General features: G+C 45.6%; 1 protein-coding gene across 1 annotated transcript in view; it reads left to right on the top strand.

Moving 5' to 3' along the window:
• FGD3 (FYVE, RhoGEF and PH domain containing 3) overlaps positions 1 to 21,774 on the top strand; it is a 120,207-nt gene that overhangs the window by 75,071 nt on the left and 23,362 nt on the right. The window contains 14 exon segments of the mRNA XM_054076500.1: positions 1,853 to 1,945; positions 3,146 to 3,163; positions 3,166 to 3,231; positions 3,233 to 3,263; positions 3,266 to 3,284; positions 5,768 to 5,924; positions 13,295 to 13,433; positions 14,249 to 14,307; positions 17,612 to 17,758; positions 18,308 to 18,400; positions 19,199 to 19,278; positions 19,703 to 19,734; positions 20,234 to 20,298; positions 20,300 to 20,335. Coding sequence (XP_053932475.1) covers positions 1,853 to 1,945; positions 3,146 to 3,163; positions 3,166 to 3,231; positions 3,233 to 3,263; positions 3,266 to 3,284; positions 5,768 to 5,924; positions 13,295 to 13,433; positions 14,249 to 14,307; positions 17,612 to 17,758; positions 18,308 to 18,400; positions 19,199 to 19,278; positions 19,703 to 19,734; positions 20,234 to 20,298; positions 20,300 to 20,335 — 1,035 coding nt within the window.

Below are 21,774 nucleotides of genomic sequence, written 5' to 3'. Positions count from 1 at the left end.
GAGATGGATGCTGTTTCAGTTTCAGAAAAGCTATTCACCTTCCTTCACAGGTTGCCTAGAGAGGTGTTGGCTACCTCATCCCTGGAGGTGTTGAAAGGCAGGTTGGATGGGGCTTTGAGCAACCCGATCCCACAGGAGATGCCCCTGCCCACAGCAGGGGGTTGAAACTGGATGGGCTCTGAGGTCTCTTGCAAGCCAAACTGTTCTGTGATTCTACGATTACTTCAGTTAACACTTGTATGGTGGCACTTCATGCTGGGTGGTAGCTCATTCTGCGTAGGACAACTGCGGGTCTGATGTGTTTGAATTCATTGCTGGCTTTGAAAAGCCTTTAAGATGTTTCAGTTGTATTGCAGTTTGCCTAAATTGAGGGGGTACTATAATTTTTTTTGTCAACTTTGCTTATAAACAAACCAAGATGATGTTGAATAAGCTTAAAGAGAGCATTTAATTGTTGTTTTCTCACCACCTGATAGCGGTCAGCAGGGTTAAAGCTACAAATGCCTGCCAGGAATGCTAGCGAGATACAACGGGTATAGAAATTGCTGCTGCTGACAAGGGGCCCCCGTGCTTCCTGGATTGGCAACCACCCTGCATTTTTAATAGGATTCAGCTGGACTTTTAGTCTATGGATATGTCTGGTCCTTGTGAACCTGCTGGAAGGTTTGCCATCTGCAGTGACCTGTTGTTTGAGGAAGCGGCTCTGGGTCTTGAAGCAGCCCCTTGCTAATTTTGTTTGATGCTCTTTAGCTTTCCTGTGGAAGCAATAGTGAATAATTGCACCCAGCTGATGCCCTCTGTTCCATTTACATATCTCTCCGACTTTCCTTGTGGGTGCTGGGCTCTTCTCCCAAGTAACAAGGGACAAGATGGGAGGAATAGCCTCAAGTTGCACCAGGAGAGGTTTAGATTCTATATTAGGAAACATTTCTTCACTGAAAGGGTTCTTAGGTACTGGAACAGCTTTCCAGGTCAGTGGTGGAGTTCCCAATTCCTGGTGGGATTTAAAAGACAGGCAAACAAGGTGCTCAGGGGTCTGTTTCAATGGTAGACATTGTATGGTTGGACTCGATGATCTGAAAAGCCTTGTCCAACCTAAACGATTCTATGATTTTTATGATTGTTGCTGCCCTTTTTTCCGGATGCAGCCCGGTAAACTTTCCCTATGTTTGATCACAATTGCTTGCCCCTTTGGATGTTCCTATTCCTGAACATTAACTAGCCAGCCCTTTGGTTCTGGACCCCAGTGTTAGTTTTGGTAACGTATAAGCATGGTGTTTGAAGTATAGACCGTTAAAAGGTATCTAGAATGTGTCAGGAAGTTAAAGCCTGTATCCTAATAACGCGAGTGTTCCCTGGAGGTGTTGAAAGCCAGGCTGGATGGGCTTTGAGCAACTTATGCATTGGAAGGCATCCCTGCCCATGGCATGGGGGTTGGAACTGAGTGGGCTTTGATGGTCCCTTCCAACCCATACTGTTCTGTGATTCTATGAACAGTTTGGTTTTAGTATGCTAGTACCTTAGTACCAAATAGACTCGGACATATTTCCATATTTGGAAGGTGGTGTTTCTGCTTTCTTGTGGAAAACCAGCAATGAACTCAAGTTATCGTCTCATGACCAGCACTGACTGCATCGCCAATTGCTTTTTCAGCAAAGAGCTTTAAAAGTATCTCTGGAATGAACTGATGCTTTGATGAGGGAGATTCTGAAATTGTATTAACTTCCTCAGCTTAAAAGCTTCTCTGCTGACAGGGAATGTGGCCCACTGAGAAAATGGGAGAGAGAAGAGCTGATGAACCTTAGGTTTGTTAACGCAGATGGATTGTGTTATTTGTCATTTTTTTTTTCAGTGTACAGAGCCCCAAAAGCTGTTCAACATTGCGAATGAACTGCTCAATACGGATAAGAAGCATATGTGAAAGACATCCCACCTGTTGGACCAGGTAATTCCATCTTGAATAAACTCTGCTTTCTTTTCTTGCAAGCAGCAAAGACATCTCCTGGTCATCCCCTGACCTACAGCCCAATAGTGTGAGAATGCTGTTTGTGGATGGGAGATGGAGTTTTGTTTGTCAGGCTGGATGCCAAGGGTGCTAGGGGTGAGGTTTGGGCAGGTGTGTTTCCCTGAGCATTGGAACCAAAAAATTAGGATTGTTGGATAAGAAGGAAGGGGAAAGCAGCAGCCCCACGATACAGAACCTGTCAGCATTTGTTCCTCCCTGAGCATACGCGGAGGAGGAAATCACAAGAGACGTTGCAGGCACGTCTGCCTGCAGATGAATGAAATCTGTGATTGCTCGGTAATGCTCAAGAGGTCTGAGTTGTTTACTAAAAGCGGGCTACATGAGTCAGCCTGTGCTTCACTTGCATATGTGAGAGATTTTTACCCACTGTGTTTCATAATTGCTGTCCATCATGTTACCTTATGGGCATAAAGTAAAAACCGATGCGAAGAGTCAGAGCGTTCTTCCCACATAAATGTTGAGGTGAATCTGCAATGGTTCAGGCATTTCTGTAATAATATGAAAGAGAAAAAAAACCACCTGAATGTGCATGGAAAGCAATAAAAATGAGGCTGAGTCACATTGCTAACCAAATACTGCTTAAAAATGAGGGAAAAAAAAACCCAAAAGAAAATGTCACCTGGCTGGAAATCTTGTTGGAAGCTGTAACCTGCAGAGTCCTCCAACTCCAACTCTAGGACCTCTATGGAAGACTTTTATGTTTGCTTTGGGTGAGTAGCGGCTGTTTTAAGACCATACAAATCTAGGGTGGTTCTTTCCCTGTTGTTTAGAGCAATGTATTTTTTCCCCAGAGAAACAACATAATCCCATCATTTAACTTGCTGCCTGTAAATAGGAGTAAATGCTCTTTGGGGACTGGTTGTTCTTTTCAGCTCGCCTACAAGATGCCTGCTCTTCTCAGCAGTTTTCAACTCACCCCTCAGATTTTCCTGATATATGGTTCAGAGTCATAAATCCCACCCAAACTGGTAGTGGGCTGATGTTCTGTGAACCTCCCAACAGCTCCTGGAGATGGACTGCAAAAGCTGCAGCTCGGCTTTAAGGCATTGTAATATTGCAAACCCTGGAGCCAGTGGTGGGTTTGTAAATACCTCTTTGGTACTGTCTTGTCTCACGCAGGTGTTTTGCACTAAGCTGGTCAGAAGCATGGTATTTCGTCTGATGTCATCACGGGTATCTTCTCAAATATTTCTTCTATCTACTGTTTTCCATGGACAATTTCTTCTTCCTGAGCTCAAAACAGAATCACACAAGAATGGTGGGTAACTGTCTTTACCATTGTTTTATAAGCATGTTTTTCAAGAAGCTGTAGCAACCCTAAGGCCTCGTATAGTCACTAGAGTTTTTTTAATTGTGTATAGCAGTAGTTCCGTCATAATTTTAATACACTGGTCTGGAGTTTTCTTAAGAATTATTTCTGAATACAGGAATAGACCTGAGCACTCACAATTTCCACAGCACATTGTGAGGAACTTTCAGTCCAAAGCATTGCCAGAGCTGATTTCCTCACTGTATTTCAGTAAAGAGACAAGACCAAGGCCAAGGGTAAGGTCCTGCACCTGGGTAGGGGGGCACAAACACGGGCTGGACGGAGAATAAATTGGAAACAGGCCAGAAGAGAAGGAGTTGGGGTGCTGTGGGATGAGAAGCTCAACATGAGCTGGGAATGGGCGCTCACAGCCCAGAAACCAACCGTGTCCTGGGCTGCATTCAGAACAGTGGGACCAGCAGGTGAGGGAGGGGTTCTGCCCCTCTGCTCTGCTCTGGTGAGACTGCATCTGGAGCCCTGTGTTCAGTTCTGGAGTCCTCAGCACAGGAAGGACGTGGAGCTGTTGGAGTGAGTCCAGAGGAGGCCACGGAGAAGATCCGAGGGATGGAGCACCTCCCATACAAAGACAGGTGAAGAGAGCTGGGTTTGTTCAGCCTAGAGAAGAGGAAGGCTCCAGAAAAGCTGGGGAGGGGCTCTGGATCAGGGAGTGCAGGGACAGGATGAGGGGGGATGAGTTTTAGCTGAAGGAGGGGAGATGGAGATAAGATCTGAGGAAGAAATGTTTTGCTCTGTAGGGTGGGGATGGCCCCTGGCCCAGGCTGCCCAGAGCAGTGGTGGTTGGCCTCATCCTGGAGGGTTTCCTAGGCCAGGTTGGATGGGGCTTTGAGACACTGACTCTGATCCAGTGGGAGGTGTCCCTGCCCAGGGCAGGGTGTTAGAACTGGGTGGACTTTGAGATCCCTTCCAACCCAAACCATTTGGATAATTTCCCCTCCTCTGTTAGTGTCACGTGCTGTGAAATTTGCAGTACTAAGGTAGGAAAGAAATTGTGTATTTTTAGGCCTATATGTGAAGTGTGGTGACGTATGCCCCCGTGGTAGACGTGAGTTCAAAAAACCCCAGTTACTTCTTAAGAAGGGAAGTGTCCGTCACAGTCTGAACTTCGTGTGCTTTGTTGGAGACCTCGTGAGAAACATACATTTTATATTGAATGGATTTTTTTACTGGTTATCTAAAATTTCAATTTAATGTTAAAATTACGCATTATAGCAGGCAAGCCAATGCAAAGTCCAAACAGGTTAGATAGGTGACTTCATATCTATAAATCTTGCTTATGTCTATTGTGCAACTGTGTCGTGTTGTTGAGCACGCTAGTGTTGTACAAGCTTTCTAACCCAGAATTTGTTGGCCTTCTCTTCTACGAGACAGAATGAGTATTATCGGTTACAGTGTGTGCATCACTTTCTTTATGAAAAGAGATAGTGGGTAGGTTTGGGTTTTTTTTTTGATGAATAGAAGAATTATGATCAGATAGCAATAAAATGTGGCAGCTGGAATAAGTTGGAGATGTGCAGAACTGCAGCACTAGGTAGAGAGGTTTAATTTTGAAGGCAGATTTTAGGAAAGTAGATTTGAGTTGCCACGTGGCTGGTACAGAGTGTACTGCAGAGAAAGGGGCAGATGGTGCCTGACGCTGCAGCTTTCCACGTACCTGAAATGGTGAAGACAAGATTATGAGGAAGAAATGTTTTGCTGTGTAGGGTAGGGAAGCCCTGGCCCAGGTTTGCCCAGAGCTAGTGGTGGCTGCCCCATCTCCCGGAGGGGTTCCAGGCCAGGTTGGATGGGGCGTTGAGCAACTTGATCCAGTGGGAGGTGTCCCTGCTGATGGCAGGAGGGTGGAACTGGATGGGCTGTGAGGTTTCTTCCAGCCCAAACCATTCCATGAATCTCTGATTCTATGATCTGTCTCAGCTGAGTCCAGTTCCCACCTGACTTGCATTTACGGGGACAACTGTAACAAAAGGAGAAGAAAACTGGAGAGCCTGGAAGACAGAAGAGGACAGAAGCTTGTTAGATGGCTAAAGGGGATCAAGAGTGGTCAGACTGCAAGTCATGAGTTCAGTGGAAGAGAAAAGCTGGGGGAGAAATGGCTGGCTCTGCCTGGCCCTAAGTTTGGAGGACACAAAGATGCTTGGCTACAGTGGCTCCCAGCTGGGGGCCTCTCCAGGCTGGGACAACCCAGCTGAGCTGATCTGAGCCACTTTTCTTTTAAACCTTTTCAGGGGTTTGGCTATGGTGGAAAAGATCTTTAAGGTACTGTATAGATTCTTTAGCCTGAAATATCGTGATTTCATATGTGCATAAAGTGTTTGTGCATGTGGGGAGACAACTGTGAAAGTTTCACAGTTGTGTTTTCCCTCTGAAGAATTTGTTTCCAGAGTCCTCAGCACTTACCTCTTGTTTTCCCACAGGAGTGTCAACCCACGGCTGGGAGATATCCTCCAGAAACTTGCTCCTTTTCTGAAGATGTATGGAGAATATGTAAAGAACTTTGACAGGGCGATGGACATGGTGAACACATGTATGCAGAGGTCCTCTCCATTCAAAGACGTTGTTCAGAACATACAGGTATGTTCTTACTGGGCATGGTATGGCTCGGCATTTATCTGTGTGAGGTTATTTTCTTTTTCCATTGCATGATGCATAGTGTTTAGCTACAAGATAACACTGCTCTAATACTAAAATTACACTGCTTTTGTGGCAGTCCTTTTTTCTCTTTTGCTGAGTGACACAGACCTTACAGATAGAGTCATAGAATCATGGAATGTCCTGAGTTGGAAGGGGTCATCGAGTCCAGCTCCTGTCTCTGCACAGGGCGACTCCAACACTGACACCGTGGGGCTGAGGGTGTTGGCCGAAGGCTTCTGGAATATTGTCAGGCTTGGGGCCGTGACTGCTTCCCTGGGAGCTGTTCCAGTGCTCCACCACCCTCTGAGGGAAGAACCTTCCCCTAATGTCCAGCCTAACCCTCCCCTGGCATCTTCCTGCCATTCCCCTGGGTCCAGAGAGAAGAGCTCAGCACCTGCTCTTCCTTCTCCTCTTGTGAGGAAGCTGCAGACTGTGATGAAGTCTCCCCTCAAGTCTTCTCCAGGCTGAACTTTGGTAGCTTGTTCTCCACTCACGTATTTAAGAGGAGGATCAGACATCACAGAATGAAACTTTACCATTGGCCTGGCAGTTCCAACTGGGAACACGTCTGTCTGTGAACTGTTTTCTTTCTTTTCCTCATTACTAATTTTAACTGCTTTCTTATGAGCATGTTTGTGTCCTGAGGTTGGTGGGTATGAGGTTGGGCGTGTTGCTGGCAGCATCTGCTGTTGGTGTGGGCATTTGGAGGCTCACGAAGTGGCATGCAGCTCCCAGGGTCACAGCTCTGCAAAGGATGTTTAGCATGGGGTTTAATGTATATTCTCTTAATTACACAAGCCACGTGTGGGGGGGAAGAGCTCTCCTTACGCTGGCATATCTGTAAAGGCTCTCCCTGCCCCTCAGGCCAGCTGAAGGGATGCAGCAGGCTCTGGCTTGCTTGCAAGCATCCCTCTGCCAGTGCAGGGAGAGCAGATCCTGTCCTTTGGGAGGAGAGGACTGGCAGGGAGCTGGTTAAGCTGAAGAGGGAGTGCAGCTGCCTCCCTAAAAGGGAGGCTTGTGGCTGGGCCAGCTGTCAGGAATCCAGTAATTCCCCAGCCGGCTGGGAGAGGAGAGGCCCTGCTGGAGGGTCAGGGCTGGCCTGGCAACTCATATAGAAGCTTGGAGAAGCAGGAACTGAGGAAGGTCTTCTCCTCCCAGGCTTTCTCTCCATGTGGCCTTTTCCTAACCATTTTCTGGCCAAGCCCAGCCTGCTCTTATCAGGGCTCCACGCAGCAGCACTGTGAAACAGAGCACAGAGGTGTTTCACTGTCTTTGGTTTGTGCTGAGCTGCTGAAATAGCTTTCTGAAGTGTACATGGGTTTGTGACCGCTTTCCCTACAGCGCAGGCATCTGCCCGCCCTGCAGTTCACCTGTCTGTTATCACCGCCCAGGGGATTTCTATTAGCTGTCAGTCCAAGCCCAGGAGTGTTTCTGCTGTTGCTTGAACAGAACCTTGGAAGACAATGCAAATGCAGGCAATGCACATGCGAGATGCAACTCTGAAGCCTACTGATGGCAGTATTTCACTGTTGAGTCATAGAATCAGCGAGGTTGGAAAAGACCTCTAAAATCAGCAAGTCCGCTTTCTGCTTCTGTCAAAGGCCGTAGCTACAGGAGGCAAAAATTTGATCCAAAATACATAGTGCATTCATCTAGCCTCGCTCTGTACTATCAGAAGCCTTAGGTACTTTTAAAAATGCCAGCTGAAGTCTGTTGTGATCCTGCAGGAATGCACTCTCGACCTCAGCTGTTAATGGAAGAGTTCTACAGCTTTGGGCTTCAACAATTATAAATTATGCTAAACTACGGAAAACAGAAAACAAAAATCAAATGATACTTATAACTAAGTGACTGTGGCTTATCAAGTTTACTTCTAGCTGACCTTAACAATAAAAATACTTTCTCGTCGCTTCACAAGCAACTTCTGAGGCCAAAACTTGGACAGCTGGGGAGTTTATTAGGACTTCTTTTTGTCAGTTTTCTCCTTATGCCATCACATATGTACTTTCTAATATATATTTCTGTGGTTTAGATTGTCACATAAACTAAACACAGAATAAATATCTATCTTTCCCTCTAGTAAGTTAATTTGAATTCATAGAATCATGGAATGATTTGGGTTAGAAGGGACCTCATCCAGTCCCTTCTGGTCTGGATGGTCCCATCCAGCCCATCCAGTCCCACCCCCTGCCATGGGCAGGGACACCTCCCACTCAGGTTGCTTAAGGCCTCATCCAACCTGGCCTTGAACACCTCCAGGGATGCTGCTCTGGGCAATCTGGGCCAGGGCCTCCCCACCCTCACAGCAAAACATTTCTTCCTAAGATCTCATTTCAGTCTCCCCTCTTTCAGCTTAGGTGCAGTGAATGCTAGACTTTTAAAAATCACATAGCATTGAAATTTTCCTATTTGGAACAGTTTATTTTGACACTGCAAACATTTTAGAGAGGAGATACTTGGTATGGGAATACAACTGACGTGAGCCTTGAAGTAACTGAAGAGTCGGGGTTGTTCAGCCTGGAGGAGCAAAGTCTCAGGAGACCGCAGAGCAGCTTCCAGTACTGAAAGGCGCTCCAGAAAAGCTGGGGAGGGGCTCTGGATCAGGGAGTACAGGGACAGGACAAGGGGAATGGTTTTCAGCTGAAAGAGGGGAGGTTGAGATGACATCTTGGGAAAATTGAGAAACAGCTGGAAAATTATGTTATTTCTGTAGATGACAGAAGTTTGCCAGCTTCTGAAGTACTGTGCCTGGTGTTGGTGTCAATGTGAGAGGCAGACAGCTAGATTGGAGAGGACTCGGGGAAGTGCAGCAGAAATACTATCTCATAGATTTGCTGGGTGAAAGAGTGAGGGGACTGCTTCATGGATGGTTTTAAGTACCTAAGGTCAGGGACAAAACGTCAGCAGGCTGAGAGAGTTGGGTTGTTCAGCCTGGAGAAGAGAAGGCCGTGGGAGACCTTGGAGTAGCTTCTAATACTGAAAGGGGCTCCAGGAAAGCTGGGGAGGGGCTCTTGCTCAGGAGGTGCAGAGATAGGATGAGGGGCAACGGTTTTCAGCTGCAAAAGGGGAGATCGAGATGAGATCCTAGGAAGAAATGTTTTGCTGTGAGGGTGGGGAGGCCCTGGCCCAGGTTGCCCAGAGCAGTGGTGGCTGCCCCATCCCTGGAGATGTTCAAGACCAGGTTGGATGGGGCTTTGAGCAACCTGATCGAGTGAGAGGTGTCGCTGCCCATGGCAGGGGGTTGGAACTGGATGACCTTCATGATGGTCCCTTTCAACCCAAAACAGTCTATGATTCTGTTCTATGAGTTCCTCTTCTGCTTCTCTAGAGCTGCTCACTGTTAAGATTTGTGCTATTGCAGGAGTACAAATACAATGAAGAAGATTATGGTAAGTAGATCTGGGAATATAAACCAAGCGGTAATAGTGTAGTAGTGCAGTTCTGTGCCAGTTTTAGTTCTCAGAATTTCTAATTCTTTCCATCCCAGTTGTATTTAACGGGAAATACGGTGCTATAAAACTCTGACAGATAATAAATTCTCTTCATCTCCTTTAAACACAAATTTTGTTCACCCTGCTGCACTGTGACAAGGTATTTTGAAAAGCAGATTTACACCTTTGAATTTCTGGATGGACAGCTGATATTTTTTCTTCCAACTTTCCTATCATTCTCTCCAGGCTCTGGTCTGAGAATCAGGTGAGTCAGCAGTGTGTTGGGAGATGGAATATTGCTGAGCAATATGGCAAATAACTGAAATGAGCACCTTCCTCCATGAAAAACTAAACAAAGCAATGTGGCTCTGTGGAGTTGCTTACACTGCAACAAAGGCGTGGTTTAGTGAGCTGACGTGAAAACAGTGTGATGTGCGCGTGTGGTTAATGTGCTGATGTAGGATACAAGAGTCGTATTACAGCACTAACAGGAACTTCTGTGTGCTTTGAAATACACTTACTTCCCACTCTGCTCCGCACTGGTGTGGCTCCACCTTGAGCACTGGGGACAGTTCTGGGCACCACAGAGTAAAAAGGATCTGAAGCCACTGGAGAGTGTCCAGAGTTGGTGAAGGGTTTAGAGGGGAAGAGTGTGAGGAGCAGCCAAAGTCACTGGGTCTTTTCAGCCTGGAGAAGACAAGACTGAAGGGAGACCCCATTGCGCCCTGCAGCTTCCTCACAAGGGGAGAAGGAAGAGCAGGTGCTGAGCTCTTCTTTCTGGACCCAAGGGAATGGCAGGAAGATGCCAGGGAAGTGTTAGGTTGGACATTAGGATTCGTCCTCCAGAGGGTGGTGGAGCACTGGAACAGCTCCCAGGGAAGCAGTCACAGCACCAAGCCTGACAATATTGCTGAAGCCTTTGTCCAAGGCCCTCAGCCCCATGGTGTGAATATTGGGGTTGTCCTGTGCAGGCACGGGAGATGGACTCGATGATCCTTGTGAGTTCCTTCCAACCCAGGACATTCCATGATTCTATGATTATTCTGTTTCCCATTTCTCTTCTTCTCTTTTGAATAGAAATAACCCTTCACTTCACAGGGATCCCATGAAAACAGATACACAGCAATACTCAGTGAGTACCATTGCCAGCAGAGCAGATCAAAGCCTTATCATAGTATCATAGTATACTTTGGGTTGGAAGGGACCTTAAAGATCATCTAGTTCCAACCCGCCTGCCATAGGCAGGGGCATCCCACTGGATCAGGCTGCCCAAGGCCCATCCAACCTGGCCTTGAACACCTCCAGGGATGGGGCAGCCACAGCTTCCCTGGGAAACCTGTGCCATTGTCTCACCACTCTCATATTGAAGAAATTCTTCCTAATGTCCAGTCTAAATCTGCCCCTCCCCAGTTTATACCTGTTCCCCCTGGTCCTATCCCCACAAGCCTTTATGATTAGCCCTTCTCCAGCTTTCCTGTAGCCCCTTCAGGTACTGGAAGGTCGCTATAAGATATCCTCTGAGCCTTCTCTTCTCCAGGCTGAACAAACCCAACTCTCTCAGCCTGTCCTCACAGGGAAGGTGCTCCAGCCCTCCAATCATCTTTGTAGCGTCCTCTGAACCTGTTCCAACAGCTCCATATCCTTACGTTGAGGATTCCAGAACTGGACACAATACTTCAGATGAGGTCTCACAAGAGAGGAATAGAGGGGCAGAATCCCCTCCCTCGCCCTGCTGGCCACGCTGCTTTGGATGCAGCCCAGGACACGATTGGCCTTCTGGGCTGCGTGCGCACACTACTGGCTCATGTCGAGCTTCTCATTGACCAGCACTCCCAAGTCCTTCTCTGCAGGGTTGCTCCCCAGCATGTCATCCCCCATTGTGTACTGAAAATGGGGGTTGCCGCAACCCAGGTGCAGGACCTCGCACATGGCCTTGTTGAATCTCATGAGGTTATCACAGCCCCACTTCTCCAGTCTGTCCAGGTCCATATGCATGACATCTCATCCTTCTGGTGTAGCAACACCACCACTCAGCTTGGAGTCATCTGCAAACTTGCTGAGGGTGCACTCAATTGCGCTGTCAATATCATTGATAAAGATATTAAACAGCACCGGTCCCAGTATGGACCACTGAGGGACACCACTCGTCACGGATCTCCATCTGGACTTCAAGCCATTGACCACTACTCTTTGAATGTGACCATGCAACTAGTTTCTTATCCACCTTACTGTCCCCCCATCAAATCCATCTCTCTCCAATTTAGAGAGAAGGATGTTGTGGGGGACTATGTCAAAGGCTTTACAGAAGTCCGGGTAGATCACATCTGTCGGTTTACCCGTGTCTACTGCTGCAGTTACCCCATGACAGAAAGCCACCAAGTTGGTCAGACAGGATTTGCCCCTGGTGAAGCCATGCTGGCTGCCACTAATCACTTCCCCATTGTCCATGTGCTTTAGCGTAGCTTCTAGGAGGATCCATGACCTTCCCAGGCACAGAGGTGAGGCTGACGGGACGGTAGTTCTCAGGGCTGTCTTTTCTACGGTTTTTAAAAATGGGCACAACGTTACCCTTCTTCCAGTCACCAGGGACTTCTCCTGACTGTCATGACTTTTCAAATATCATGGAGAGGGGTTTGGCAACCACATCTGCCAATTTCCTCAGGAATTATCAGGTAATATTTAGTGTAATCAGTCTCAAACCAACCCCCCTCTGTGGTCAAGTTAAAAAAAAAAAAGAGAATTTGTGGTAGCTCCATCTTCAGAGGTGATATGAGTAGCGTGAGCTCCAGCAGTAACGTATCCCCCGGGGTTTCTGATTTTATACAGCCTGTGGTGGGAAAGTGCTGCACAGGGCATGGATGAGAAGAGATTTTCTGAGTGCATCAAAAACCACACAAAATGTAAAAGGAGCTTCCATATCTGCAGAAAAGGCATGTGAAACCTGTCGGCTCTGATATCTGCTGGAAAGTGGGAAGGCTCTGCAGAGGGATCTGGACAGGCTGGAGACAAATGGGATAGGGTTCAACAGGACCAAGTGCTGGGTCCTGCACTTGGGTCACAACAACCCCATGCAACACTCCAGGCTTGGGGAAGAGTGACTGAAAACCTGCCTGGCGGAAAAGGACCTGGGGATGCTGGTCAACAGCGGCTGAACATGAGCCAGCAGTGGCCCAGGTGGCCGAGAAGGCTAAGAGCATCCTGGCTTGGATCTGCCATGGTATGGCCAGCAGGAGCAGGGAAGGGATTGACCCCTGGACTTGGGTTCAGTTTTGGGCCTTTTATGGTAGGCAAGGAAGACATTGAGTGCCTGGAGTGTGTCCTGAGAAGGGAAGGGAGCTGGAGAAGTGTCTGGAGCCCCCAGGGTTCTGGGAGCAGCTGGGGGCCCTGAGGCTGTTTGATCTGGAGAAGAGGAGGCTGAAGGGAGACCTTATCGCTCTCTGTAGCTCCTGGAAAGAAGGTTGTGGTGAGGTGGGTGCTGGGCTTTTCTCTTAAGTAACAAGCAATGGAACGAGAGGAAACGGACTCAGTTTGTGCTGGGGGAGGTTTAGATCGGGTATTAGGAAAAATTTCTTCATGGCAGGGTTTGTAAAACACTGGCAGAGGCTGCCCAGGGAGGTAGTGGAGTCTCCATCTCCAGAGGGATTTAAAAGTCATGTGGATGTGGTGCTCAGGGACAGGATTTAGTGGTGGAGTTGGCAGTGTGAGGCTTATGATTGGACTTTATGATCTTAAGAGTCTTTTCCAACTTAATTTGGGTTATCATTTTCAGGTAGTTGTTTTGCACTCTAACCACGTGCGTGGTCATTTTTCATTGGTCTTTAACACGAAAGGCAGAAACAAAAACTAAACCCTTCTGTGCTTGTTTTCTCTCCGTTACAGAAACAGGAGGTGTGTGGAAACCTGACGTTACAGCATCACATGCTTGAACCAGTGCAAAGGATTCCTCGTTATGAGCTTCTCTTAAAGGACTATTTAAAGAAACTTCCAGAAGAGGCTCCTGACAGGAAAGATGCTGAAAGTACATGTAAACTCTTCTCTGTCTAATGAGCACTGTGAAATCTTGGAGAGCTTTTTTTTCCCATGTTTGTATACTTTCAGCCAGGGCTGTGGTAGAAATTGAGATTTGATTTAATCAAATTGTTGCCAAATAAAGCACAAAGAGATTTCAGAGTAGGGAGGAGAAGCGTTGGTATGCCAGCTCTAGGAATGGAAGGAGCTTTGGCAAATAAACAATGTCATAATAGGACATTGGGCATCTTTATTTAATTGATTGTATAGCCAAGGACAAATACAGGAAGACGTCCTTACATCAGCAGGAGGAAGAACACGAGAATGGCCTTAAATGTCTGTGCTTGCCTAGGAATGCAGGTTAGACTGCTAACACAAAGAAACAGGAAAAATGGACTCAGTTTGGTTTCTAGGGGTTTGTGATCTTGATCAAAACAGGGTTCATGTTTCTGTAAGCACACAAGCTGTGTTTTAGGAAAATACTCTTTAAAACACACTTTTTAAGTCTTAAATGAGACTTAAGTTAACTTCTGGCAGATTGATCCCTGGAAGGTGATTTCGTTTGTCACTATGTGCTTTAGCTCGCCTAGACTCTCAGGAGAGAAAGATTAAACATGTAGCTGCACATGGACCAGCTGAACATGCCGAAGTGTATATAACTGCTTTTAAGCATTCCTTTTACTTTATGGAAGGAAAAAAAATAGAGTCCTTGCTTTTGCAACAGCAGTTTGGCAGGAAAAAAATCAGGGAGGTGAAAAAAAACCCCAAGATGCTATTGACAGCTGTGATGCAGAGTGTGCATAACTGCTGCCACCTTTATTGCAGAGTCACTGGAGCTCATATCTACAGCCGCGAACCATTCAAATGCAGCCATCCGCAAGATGGTGAGTAGAAATTGGGTCATGGAATTGTAATCTGATTGAAGCAATTGGCTGAGCACATCATGCCCCACTGCGATCGGATCGGTAGAGTCAGCTGGAGGGAATTTTCAAATATGGTGGGCAAGGCTTTAAAAGTTAGTTGAATGTCCGAGTTCTTTTTTATCATAAATGGGGTTGTTTAGCCTGGAGAAAAGGAGGCTGAGGGGAGAGCTTGTTACTGTCTGCAGTTGCCTGAAAGGAGGTTGTGGTGAGGTGGGTGCTGATCTCTTCTCCAAAGGAACAATTAATAGGACAAGAGGGAATGCCCTCAATTTATGCCACAGGAGATTTAGATTGGATATGAGGAAACATTTCTTCACTGAAAGAGTTCTCAGGCACTGGAACAGCTGCCCATGGAAGTGGTGGAGTCCCTGGAGAGGTTTAAAAGACGGGCAGATGAGGTGGTCAGGGATGTGGCTTAGTAGTGTACTAGTACAGTTGGACTCAATGATCTCAAAGATCTTTTCCCACAAAACAACTCTGTGATTCTATGATCTGATTGCAGTTACCATAGGGTTTTGGGCCTGAGTTTCTCTTTCCTTCTTCTTAAAGACCCAGTGGATTGAAAAAGGAGATCTTCATAAAACTCATTATTTGCTTTTCACTGGAAAATGTTAGAAGTATTCCAAGTAGTTCGATGCATAAGATGTCCTTGCAGATTTTCACAGTATTTCTTAAGTCCTGCAGAACTTCACTAGACTGGAGGTTGGTTTGGTACGATTGGCTCATCTTAAATGCCCAGAGTGTGCATGGAGCCTATCAGGAGCTTTGGTGATCTGTAGTTTTAAAACTGGGTAGTCTGAGACCATGAAGGTTTGGAGTGTTAGCATGTGCGTTGCATACGGAACAGCCGGTGCATTGCTGTTACAGCAAACGGACTTTATTGGTACCAATGTTATGTCTTGTGCGCACCCAAGTGCCTCAGGAGCTTTTGTATCTGATAGATCTGAAATACTACCTTAACACCAACTGACCATTTGTGGGTGCAAGGTTTATGTCCCCTTCCGTACCAGACTCTGACTTCCTTCTCCCAGCAGCAGGGACATCACGAGACTGTGCTTCCCGTGGCTGCTACAGGGAAGTAACCAGCTGATGTCTGTCTGTTTTCAGTATGTCTTGGTGAAAACCAATTTTGAAACCATTCATTTCTATTTTGAATCTAGACTGTTGTCTTGATAAGGATGTATTTAATGGGAGGTATTTCTGCTGTGAGCCCTGGAACAACCATTTTGCGAGGGCCTGTGTACAGTATCTCCACAGACAGTAGGAATGTGAAGCCATCAGCCAGTTGCATTCTGTGTTGGATGCTTTTTCTGTTAGTATACCAGGAACTATTAGAAGAGGCTGCTATAATAATTGTGCACGCCCTGTTTATTGCTGATAAGAACCTGAAGCCTCTAATCAGAGCTTCTTATTGGATCAAATTCTTCTGTAATTTAGATTTGGCCCGAGCAGCGACTCAAAGGAAAAATATCTGTGTCAAGGTTGACCTGGTGGCTTCCCAGCTCGTGTGTCCCAGCAGAAGGTGCCATGGGGCACTGGAGGAGCAGTGAGAGCAGCACCACTCTCTGCAGACTTCACGGGATGGAATGAATGGCTGTGCTGGGTCAGAGCCAAACTGAAAGAAAACACCCCCAAAAATTCGGGGAGAGTTGAATGAGTTCTTGGCTGCTTCCTCCTGCTGTGGCATAGAAGAAATAAATCTTGCTTCCAAAGCAGACTTTTCCTGGAAATGCAGATGTTGCTCAGGTTTTTATCTGCTCTTAGTGTTCCTAGTTTCTCCTTTAAATAAAAGTAGCTTGATAAATTCACTGCTCTTTGTTTGTTTGTATTTCAATTAGTGGGATCACCAGCTCACCTTCCCCTTAGGTGGAAAAAATCTGCCTTTTAGGGGTTAGGTGAATTGTTCATTTGTTTATAGTCCACAGCCCCCCTGTTTTGTTTGGCAGTGTGTTTATTTTTTTGGTGTGGTGTTGTTTGTGGGTCTATTTGGCTGGGCTTTTTGGTTGTTCCTTTGTTCAGTCCTTGTTCAGAAGAATTAATTAGGGGAGGGACTGGTGTGATGTGTATTTGTGGTGAGAATTCTTGGGTCAAATGAGGGTAAACAAAGTGTGTAAAGACCTGAAATTCCAGCTTAATCTCTAGGTAGGTAGGGCTATGGGTTAGAAATGTGTTTGGTTGCAAATGTGTTTGCGTGTAATTGTGTAGATCTGACTGTTTGCAGTCAGTGCCATTAGGAGCACATTGGTCCAGCTCACAGCTGAAAGCTCAGCACTTTCAGATGCTGTAACCCAGTAACAAGATTTACCCACCTTTCTTATTCTGCCTTGTTAAAGCTGCTGCAGTGCTTGTAGCAGCTGCAAGTGGGTGAACCAGTTTCTTCTATCCATCTCAATCCTGTATAGTGGGACTTCAATATTTGGATGACTTAATATAATGTAGAAACTGCTTTGCTGAAAGGAAAAAGTAATCCCTTCATAAAGAGTTTTGACCAAGACATAAGGATGACTGAATGACATTAAAAGTGTATTTTAAGCATGTTATCCTGCCCAGTTCAGAGGAGGCCTCTGTATAGGACTGCAGCGTTCCCCATACAGCTAGGGTTTTAGACTTAGCTTAGGAAGGCGGAATATCTTGGAGTCATGGAATGATTTGGGTTGGAAGGGAACTTAAAGCTCATCCAGGTCCAGCCCCCCTCCTATGGGCAGGGACACCTCCCACTGGATCAGCCCCATCCAACCTGGCCTTGAACACCTCCAGGGGTGGGGTATCCCTGATGGAGACCTACCTGCCAGTGTATCGGCAACAGTACAAAGTGAAGCTTCTCAGAAGCTGAGAAATGATCATAGTGTAGCAGAAATCTGGGTGACGGGGGTGGAAGCTGAGCTGATACATTCATACTTGGAAACAACATGATAATGTCCTGGTCTCCAACTTGGCCATTGATTTTACTGGACCTGATGCCATTGCTTCCAGTGATATATAGATTTATTGTTGAGTAAGAATATCTAAAAATAGATCATTCTCAAAATGTCATTGAAATGGTACAATCCAAGTATGACTCAGGAATGACTGATACAGAGTGGGGAAGAGCACTGAAGAGTACAGAAAGGTAGTCCTTTATTTTTTAAAATGCAAAGCTATAGCAGAAGTGAAAGACTTATTTTCTCTTCTGCTTATTTACACTTACACAGAAATTATGCTGTGGGCAAGAGACCAAGTGAAATAATTTATTTTATTTAAATCGCTGGGGGTTTTGTACTTGCAGGAAAAGATGCACAAGCTTCTGGAAGTCTATGAGCGACTTGGTGGTGAAGAAGATATTGTTAACCCAGCCAATGAGCTTATTAAAGAAGGACACATTCAGAAGCTTTCAGCAAAGAACGGGACAGCACAGGATAGGTATTTGTTCCTGGTGAGTTGTTTTCTTGTTCTCTTGTTTTTGGTCATGCTGGGACTTCTGGGACTTACTAATCACAGATACAAAAAGCATTCACCTGCTGAGCCCAGCTGCTCTTTCCTCTGAGCAGCACTTCTTTCTTGCTGCTTTTTCCTCAAGGATTTCCTTCCTTCCTCCATGCTTCTCCCTTTGTCGGTGGCTTCTTGGGCCCAAAAGGGGTCTCTCCCCTCTCCCTCTTCAGAGGCTGCTTTTATGAAGCACTCGAGGAGGTGTATTTCCAGCTGCGTGAGATGACCAGCTCTTTCTGATGCTAAGTGAGCTCTTCTTGTTTGCTTTTGAGGTGATTAAATTGGTACTAGAGAGAGGAAAAGGGAGGGAGAAGCAACTGGCTGACATGTTTTTCTGTCTCCTTCTTTCAAGCAATGATATATGAGCCTAGCTTGATTCTTGCGTCTCTGGTTGAGAACCTCATCTTGGAATCAAGCACAGTAGAGGCCTGCACTGTTGAAATTCAGGCTATGTCCAGTCTGTGACCTCTTGATTTACAATTGTCACTTGTTGCAGTTTAACAGCATGGTGCTATACTGTGTGCCAAAGCTGAGGTTGATGGGCCAGAAGTTCAGCGTTCGTGAGAAGATGGACATTGCAGGACTGCAGGTTTATATCTCTTCTTTCCCTCTGTTTTAATGCTTCTCCAGTTGATAGCATCAGATCCTCTCTGAATCCAAAACCATGACACTACATGTATGTAGAAATACAGTAAAATTCTAAAATCCAGCTTTAGATCTGGGTTTTGGTTTTTTTGAGTTATTGTAAGGTGATCATCCAAAGGCAGGTAAGAGCATGGTGACTTTGTGTGTGCTGTGACTGGAAACCTTCCCGTGTCACCCAGCTGGCACAGGAGTTACCTTTCCCCCCTGCTGTTGGAGACTGGGTAGTGACACAGATTCGGAAGTTTTGTAGCAAGACAATCCTTATGGAAACAATCCTTTGTTTTTTTCTACCTCTCTACTGTATTCTAAATGATCCTTTCAACTAAGTATTTTGAAGAATGAGTATTATAGCAGCCTTCAGTACTGAAAGGGGCTCCAAGGAAGCTGAGGAGGGGCTTTTGATCAGGGATGTGAGGGGGAATGGTTTTTTAGCTGAAGGAGGGAGATTGAAATGAGATCTTAGGGAGAAATGTTTTGCTGTGAGGTGGGAGGCCCTGGCCCAGGTTGCCCAGAGCAGTGGTGGCTGCTCCATCCCTGGAGGGCTTCCAGGCCAGGTTGGATGGGGCTTGGAGCCCTGATCCAGTGGGAGGTGTCCCTGTCCATGGCAGGGGGTGGGAATGGATGGACTGTCAGGTCCCCTTTCAGCCTAAGCCGTTCTGTGATTGTATGATATTTGTAAGTTATTGAAAAAGATTGGAAGGTAATGGAGATGTGGGTAAGGAGTGTCGTGTTCTTTTTATAGGTCCAAGAAATTGCCAAGCAAAACGTGGCTCATACATTTTCAATAACTGGAAAAAAGAGATCACTGGAACTACAAGCCAGGTAAGTGTGCTTGTTCTGTCTTTCAAGGTTTGTGAATATTTAGGTGATGTTCTAGGACATGTGGCTGTGCTAGTGGAACATGGCTTTAAATCAGGAGATGGGCATCAGGGATGTGGAACTCACACATGCAAGAGAATATGTTGGCCTAAGTCAGAGCAATGGTATAATGATATCTTGATTAGCTTATTGAATGCTTGCAATATTTACAGTAGTGCTTGTATGTTCTGCTATATTTATAACTAATTCAAACACTTTCAGCATATGTTTAGTAATCATGAGGTCAATAATTATTAATAATTTTTATGAAATAGTGGATAGGAAAGCTAAAATCTTGATGATATGAAGCAATGAATGTGTGAATTGAATTTACTGAAAATACTGGAACCAATATTATGATGTTATTGTACTTCTTGTTTTTTAACAGGACAGAAGAGGAGAAGAGGGAATGGATTCAGGGTGAATACAAACCCATTATGGTACGGGTGGAAATCACCATGCAGTCAGCACCTCCTGTTTATAAAATTGTCTTTTTGAGAGTCTGAATGAATGTGGCTGTGTGAGGAGCTGGGTAGTCCAGCCTGGCCATGCTGTTTATGGGGAAATGTGGAGCCGCAGTGAGGGTCCCCCTGGTGACCTGCTGTCTCCAGGCAGCATACGGGAGCTTCAGATGGGATGCCATTCCCAGTAGACCTCCCGCCAGCGAAAGAAGAGACGGAGGCATCATTAGCCTTGTATATTCTTGCTGTCTGACTTGTAGAGGTGCTTTCTGATAGCAGTGTTAGGTTTTGACTTAAATAGTAAGTGAGATAACCCCACCTCTCATAGCTATTAAAGTTTCATTTACGCAAGTGTCTGGGTTTTTCATTAGAATTATAATCTTCACCATCTTCCCATGAGAGAATTTTTCCAAGGCTCGTTTTGTGATCCTTATCTTTGCTGGAATTTTTGTCTCAGGTCATCCAAGCGACAATAGAAAAGCACAAACAGAACAGTGAGACGTTTAGAGCTTTCAATAGCTCTTTTTTCTCAGGAGGAGGAGCATCTGCCCGATTCCTCAGTAAGTACGAGTGCTTCATTCTTTGTCTTTGATAGAACAGTCTTACCAGTAGTTAAACCAGACTTGCACAGCTAACTGTGCACCAGCATCATCTTGGTCTTGTAATGGTTTATACACCATTACAATGCGGTCAGCTCCTTTTCTTTGGTTGTCAGATGTATCAGTCGTAGTTACTCACCCATGCTAGTATGGAATAAATTACCCAGGGAAATTCAGAGCAGGAGACTCATCAGTTGTGTTTTCCAGACCAGTGGCTCACTCAGCATTACAAGTGTTGTTCTTCAGTGTTATGAATGATTGGCTGTCTGGAATGGTCTTGATGTGCTTGGGAGATTTTGTTCATTACCTTTCCCCGTCTCCTCAGAGATGTGTTTAGGGATTGTTTTCTTTTTCTTATTTTATTATTTTTAATAATAATACACTCAGATGTCCCGTTACTGGGCAGGGTGATCTGAATACCTGCCTTGATTAGAATTCCAGTGGAAAGAAAACCCTTTCCACAGCACGAGGGTGTAGATGCGTGAAGACATTGTGTTAGCGAGTTTTGCAGAAAGCAGGAACAGTTGGGTAGAGTTGAGTGTATGATGCTTCCCTTCAATGAGGTCGCATTCCCTGAGGAAGTGCTTGGGGGTGGCAGAGCTTGAGCCCCAGGGGAAGCATTTGTTCATTTACTTGTTCTCAAGAGTGAATTGATTGCAGTAGTATAAAAATAGATATAATGAGGTATCAGAATGAATAGCCCTTCAATTTGGCTGCTTACTCAGAGCTACACTTGATTTGTTGCTAATAACAGAGATTAAACCTTTTTTCTTTCAAATGGAATGAATATAGAGTGCAGAAATCATAGAACCCCTAAGTTGGAAAAGACCTTTGAGATCATCAAGTCCAACCGTCCCTGTCCAGTACTAAATCATATCCTTAAGCACTTCATCTGCTCATCTTTAAATCCCTCCAGGGATAGGGACTCCACCACCTCCCTGAGTAGCCTCTGCCAGTGCCTGAAAACCCTTTCAGTGAAGAAATATTTCCTAATGTCCGATCTGAACATGCCCTGGAGCAACTTGAGGTCATAATGCACTGGAGATATGGATAACCTCAAATTATGAGATGTTGTCTCAGTGGCAAAGGAAGAACAAATTATGGAAATAACAGAATCTATCATAAAGCTTCTAATATTTTTGAGAAATCGTTGTAAGCTGGAAAACTCCCTGTACATTAATAGCAGATGATATGGCTTTCTATTTAGGAATCATCTTCTTATGATTTTGATGTACATAAGCCCTCTGTATGTATGGAATACAAATAGATGCTAGTTTGGGCTTACTAAGAGATGAAGCACAGCACAAGAAGGACATGGATCTATTGGATTGAGTCCAGAGGAGGCCGCAGAGATGATCCAAGGGCTGAAACACCTCCTGTACAAGGACAGGCTGAGGCTG

Source organism: Cuculus canorus, chromosome 11 (genome assembly GCF_017976375.1).
Source record: "Cuculus canorus isolate bCucCan1 chromosome 11, bCucCan1.pri, whole genome shotgun sequence".
Lineage (NCBI taxonomy): Eukaryota > Metazoa > Chordata > Aves > Cuculiformes > Cuculidae > Cuculus > Cuculus canorus.
The sequence above is the reverse complement of the archived record's forward strand: the minus strand, read 5'-3'. Positions and strand labels throughout refer to the sequence as shown.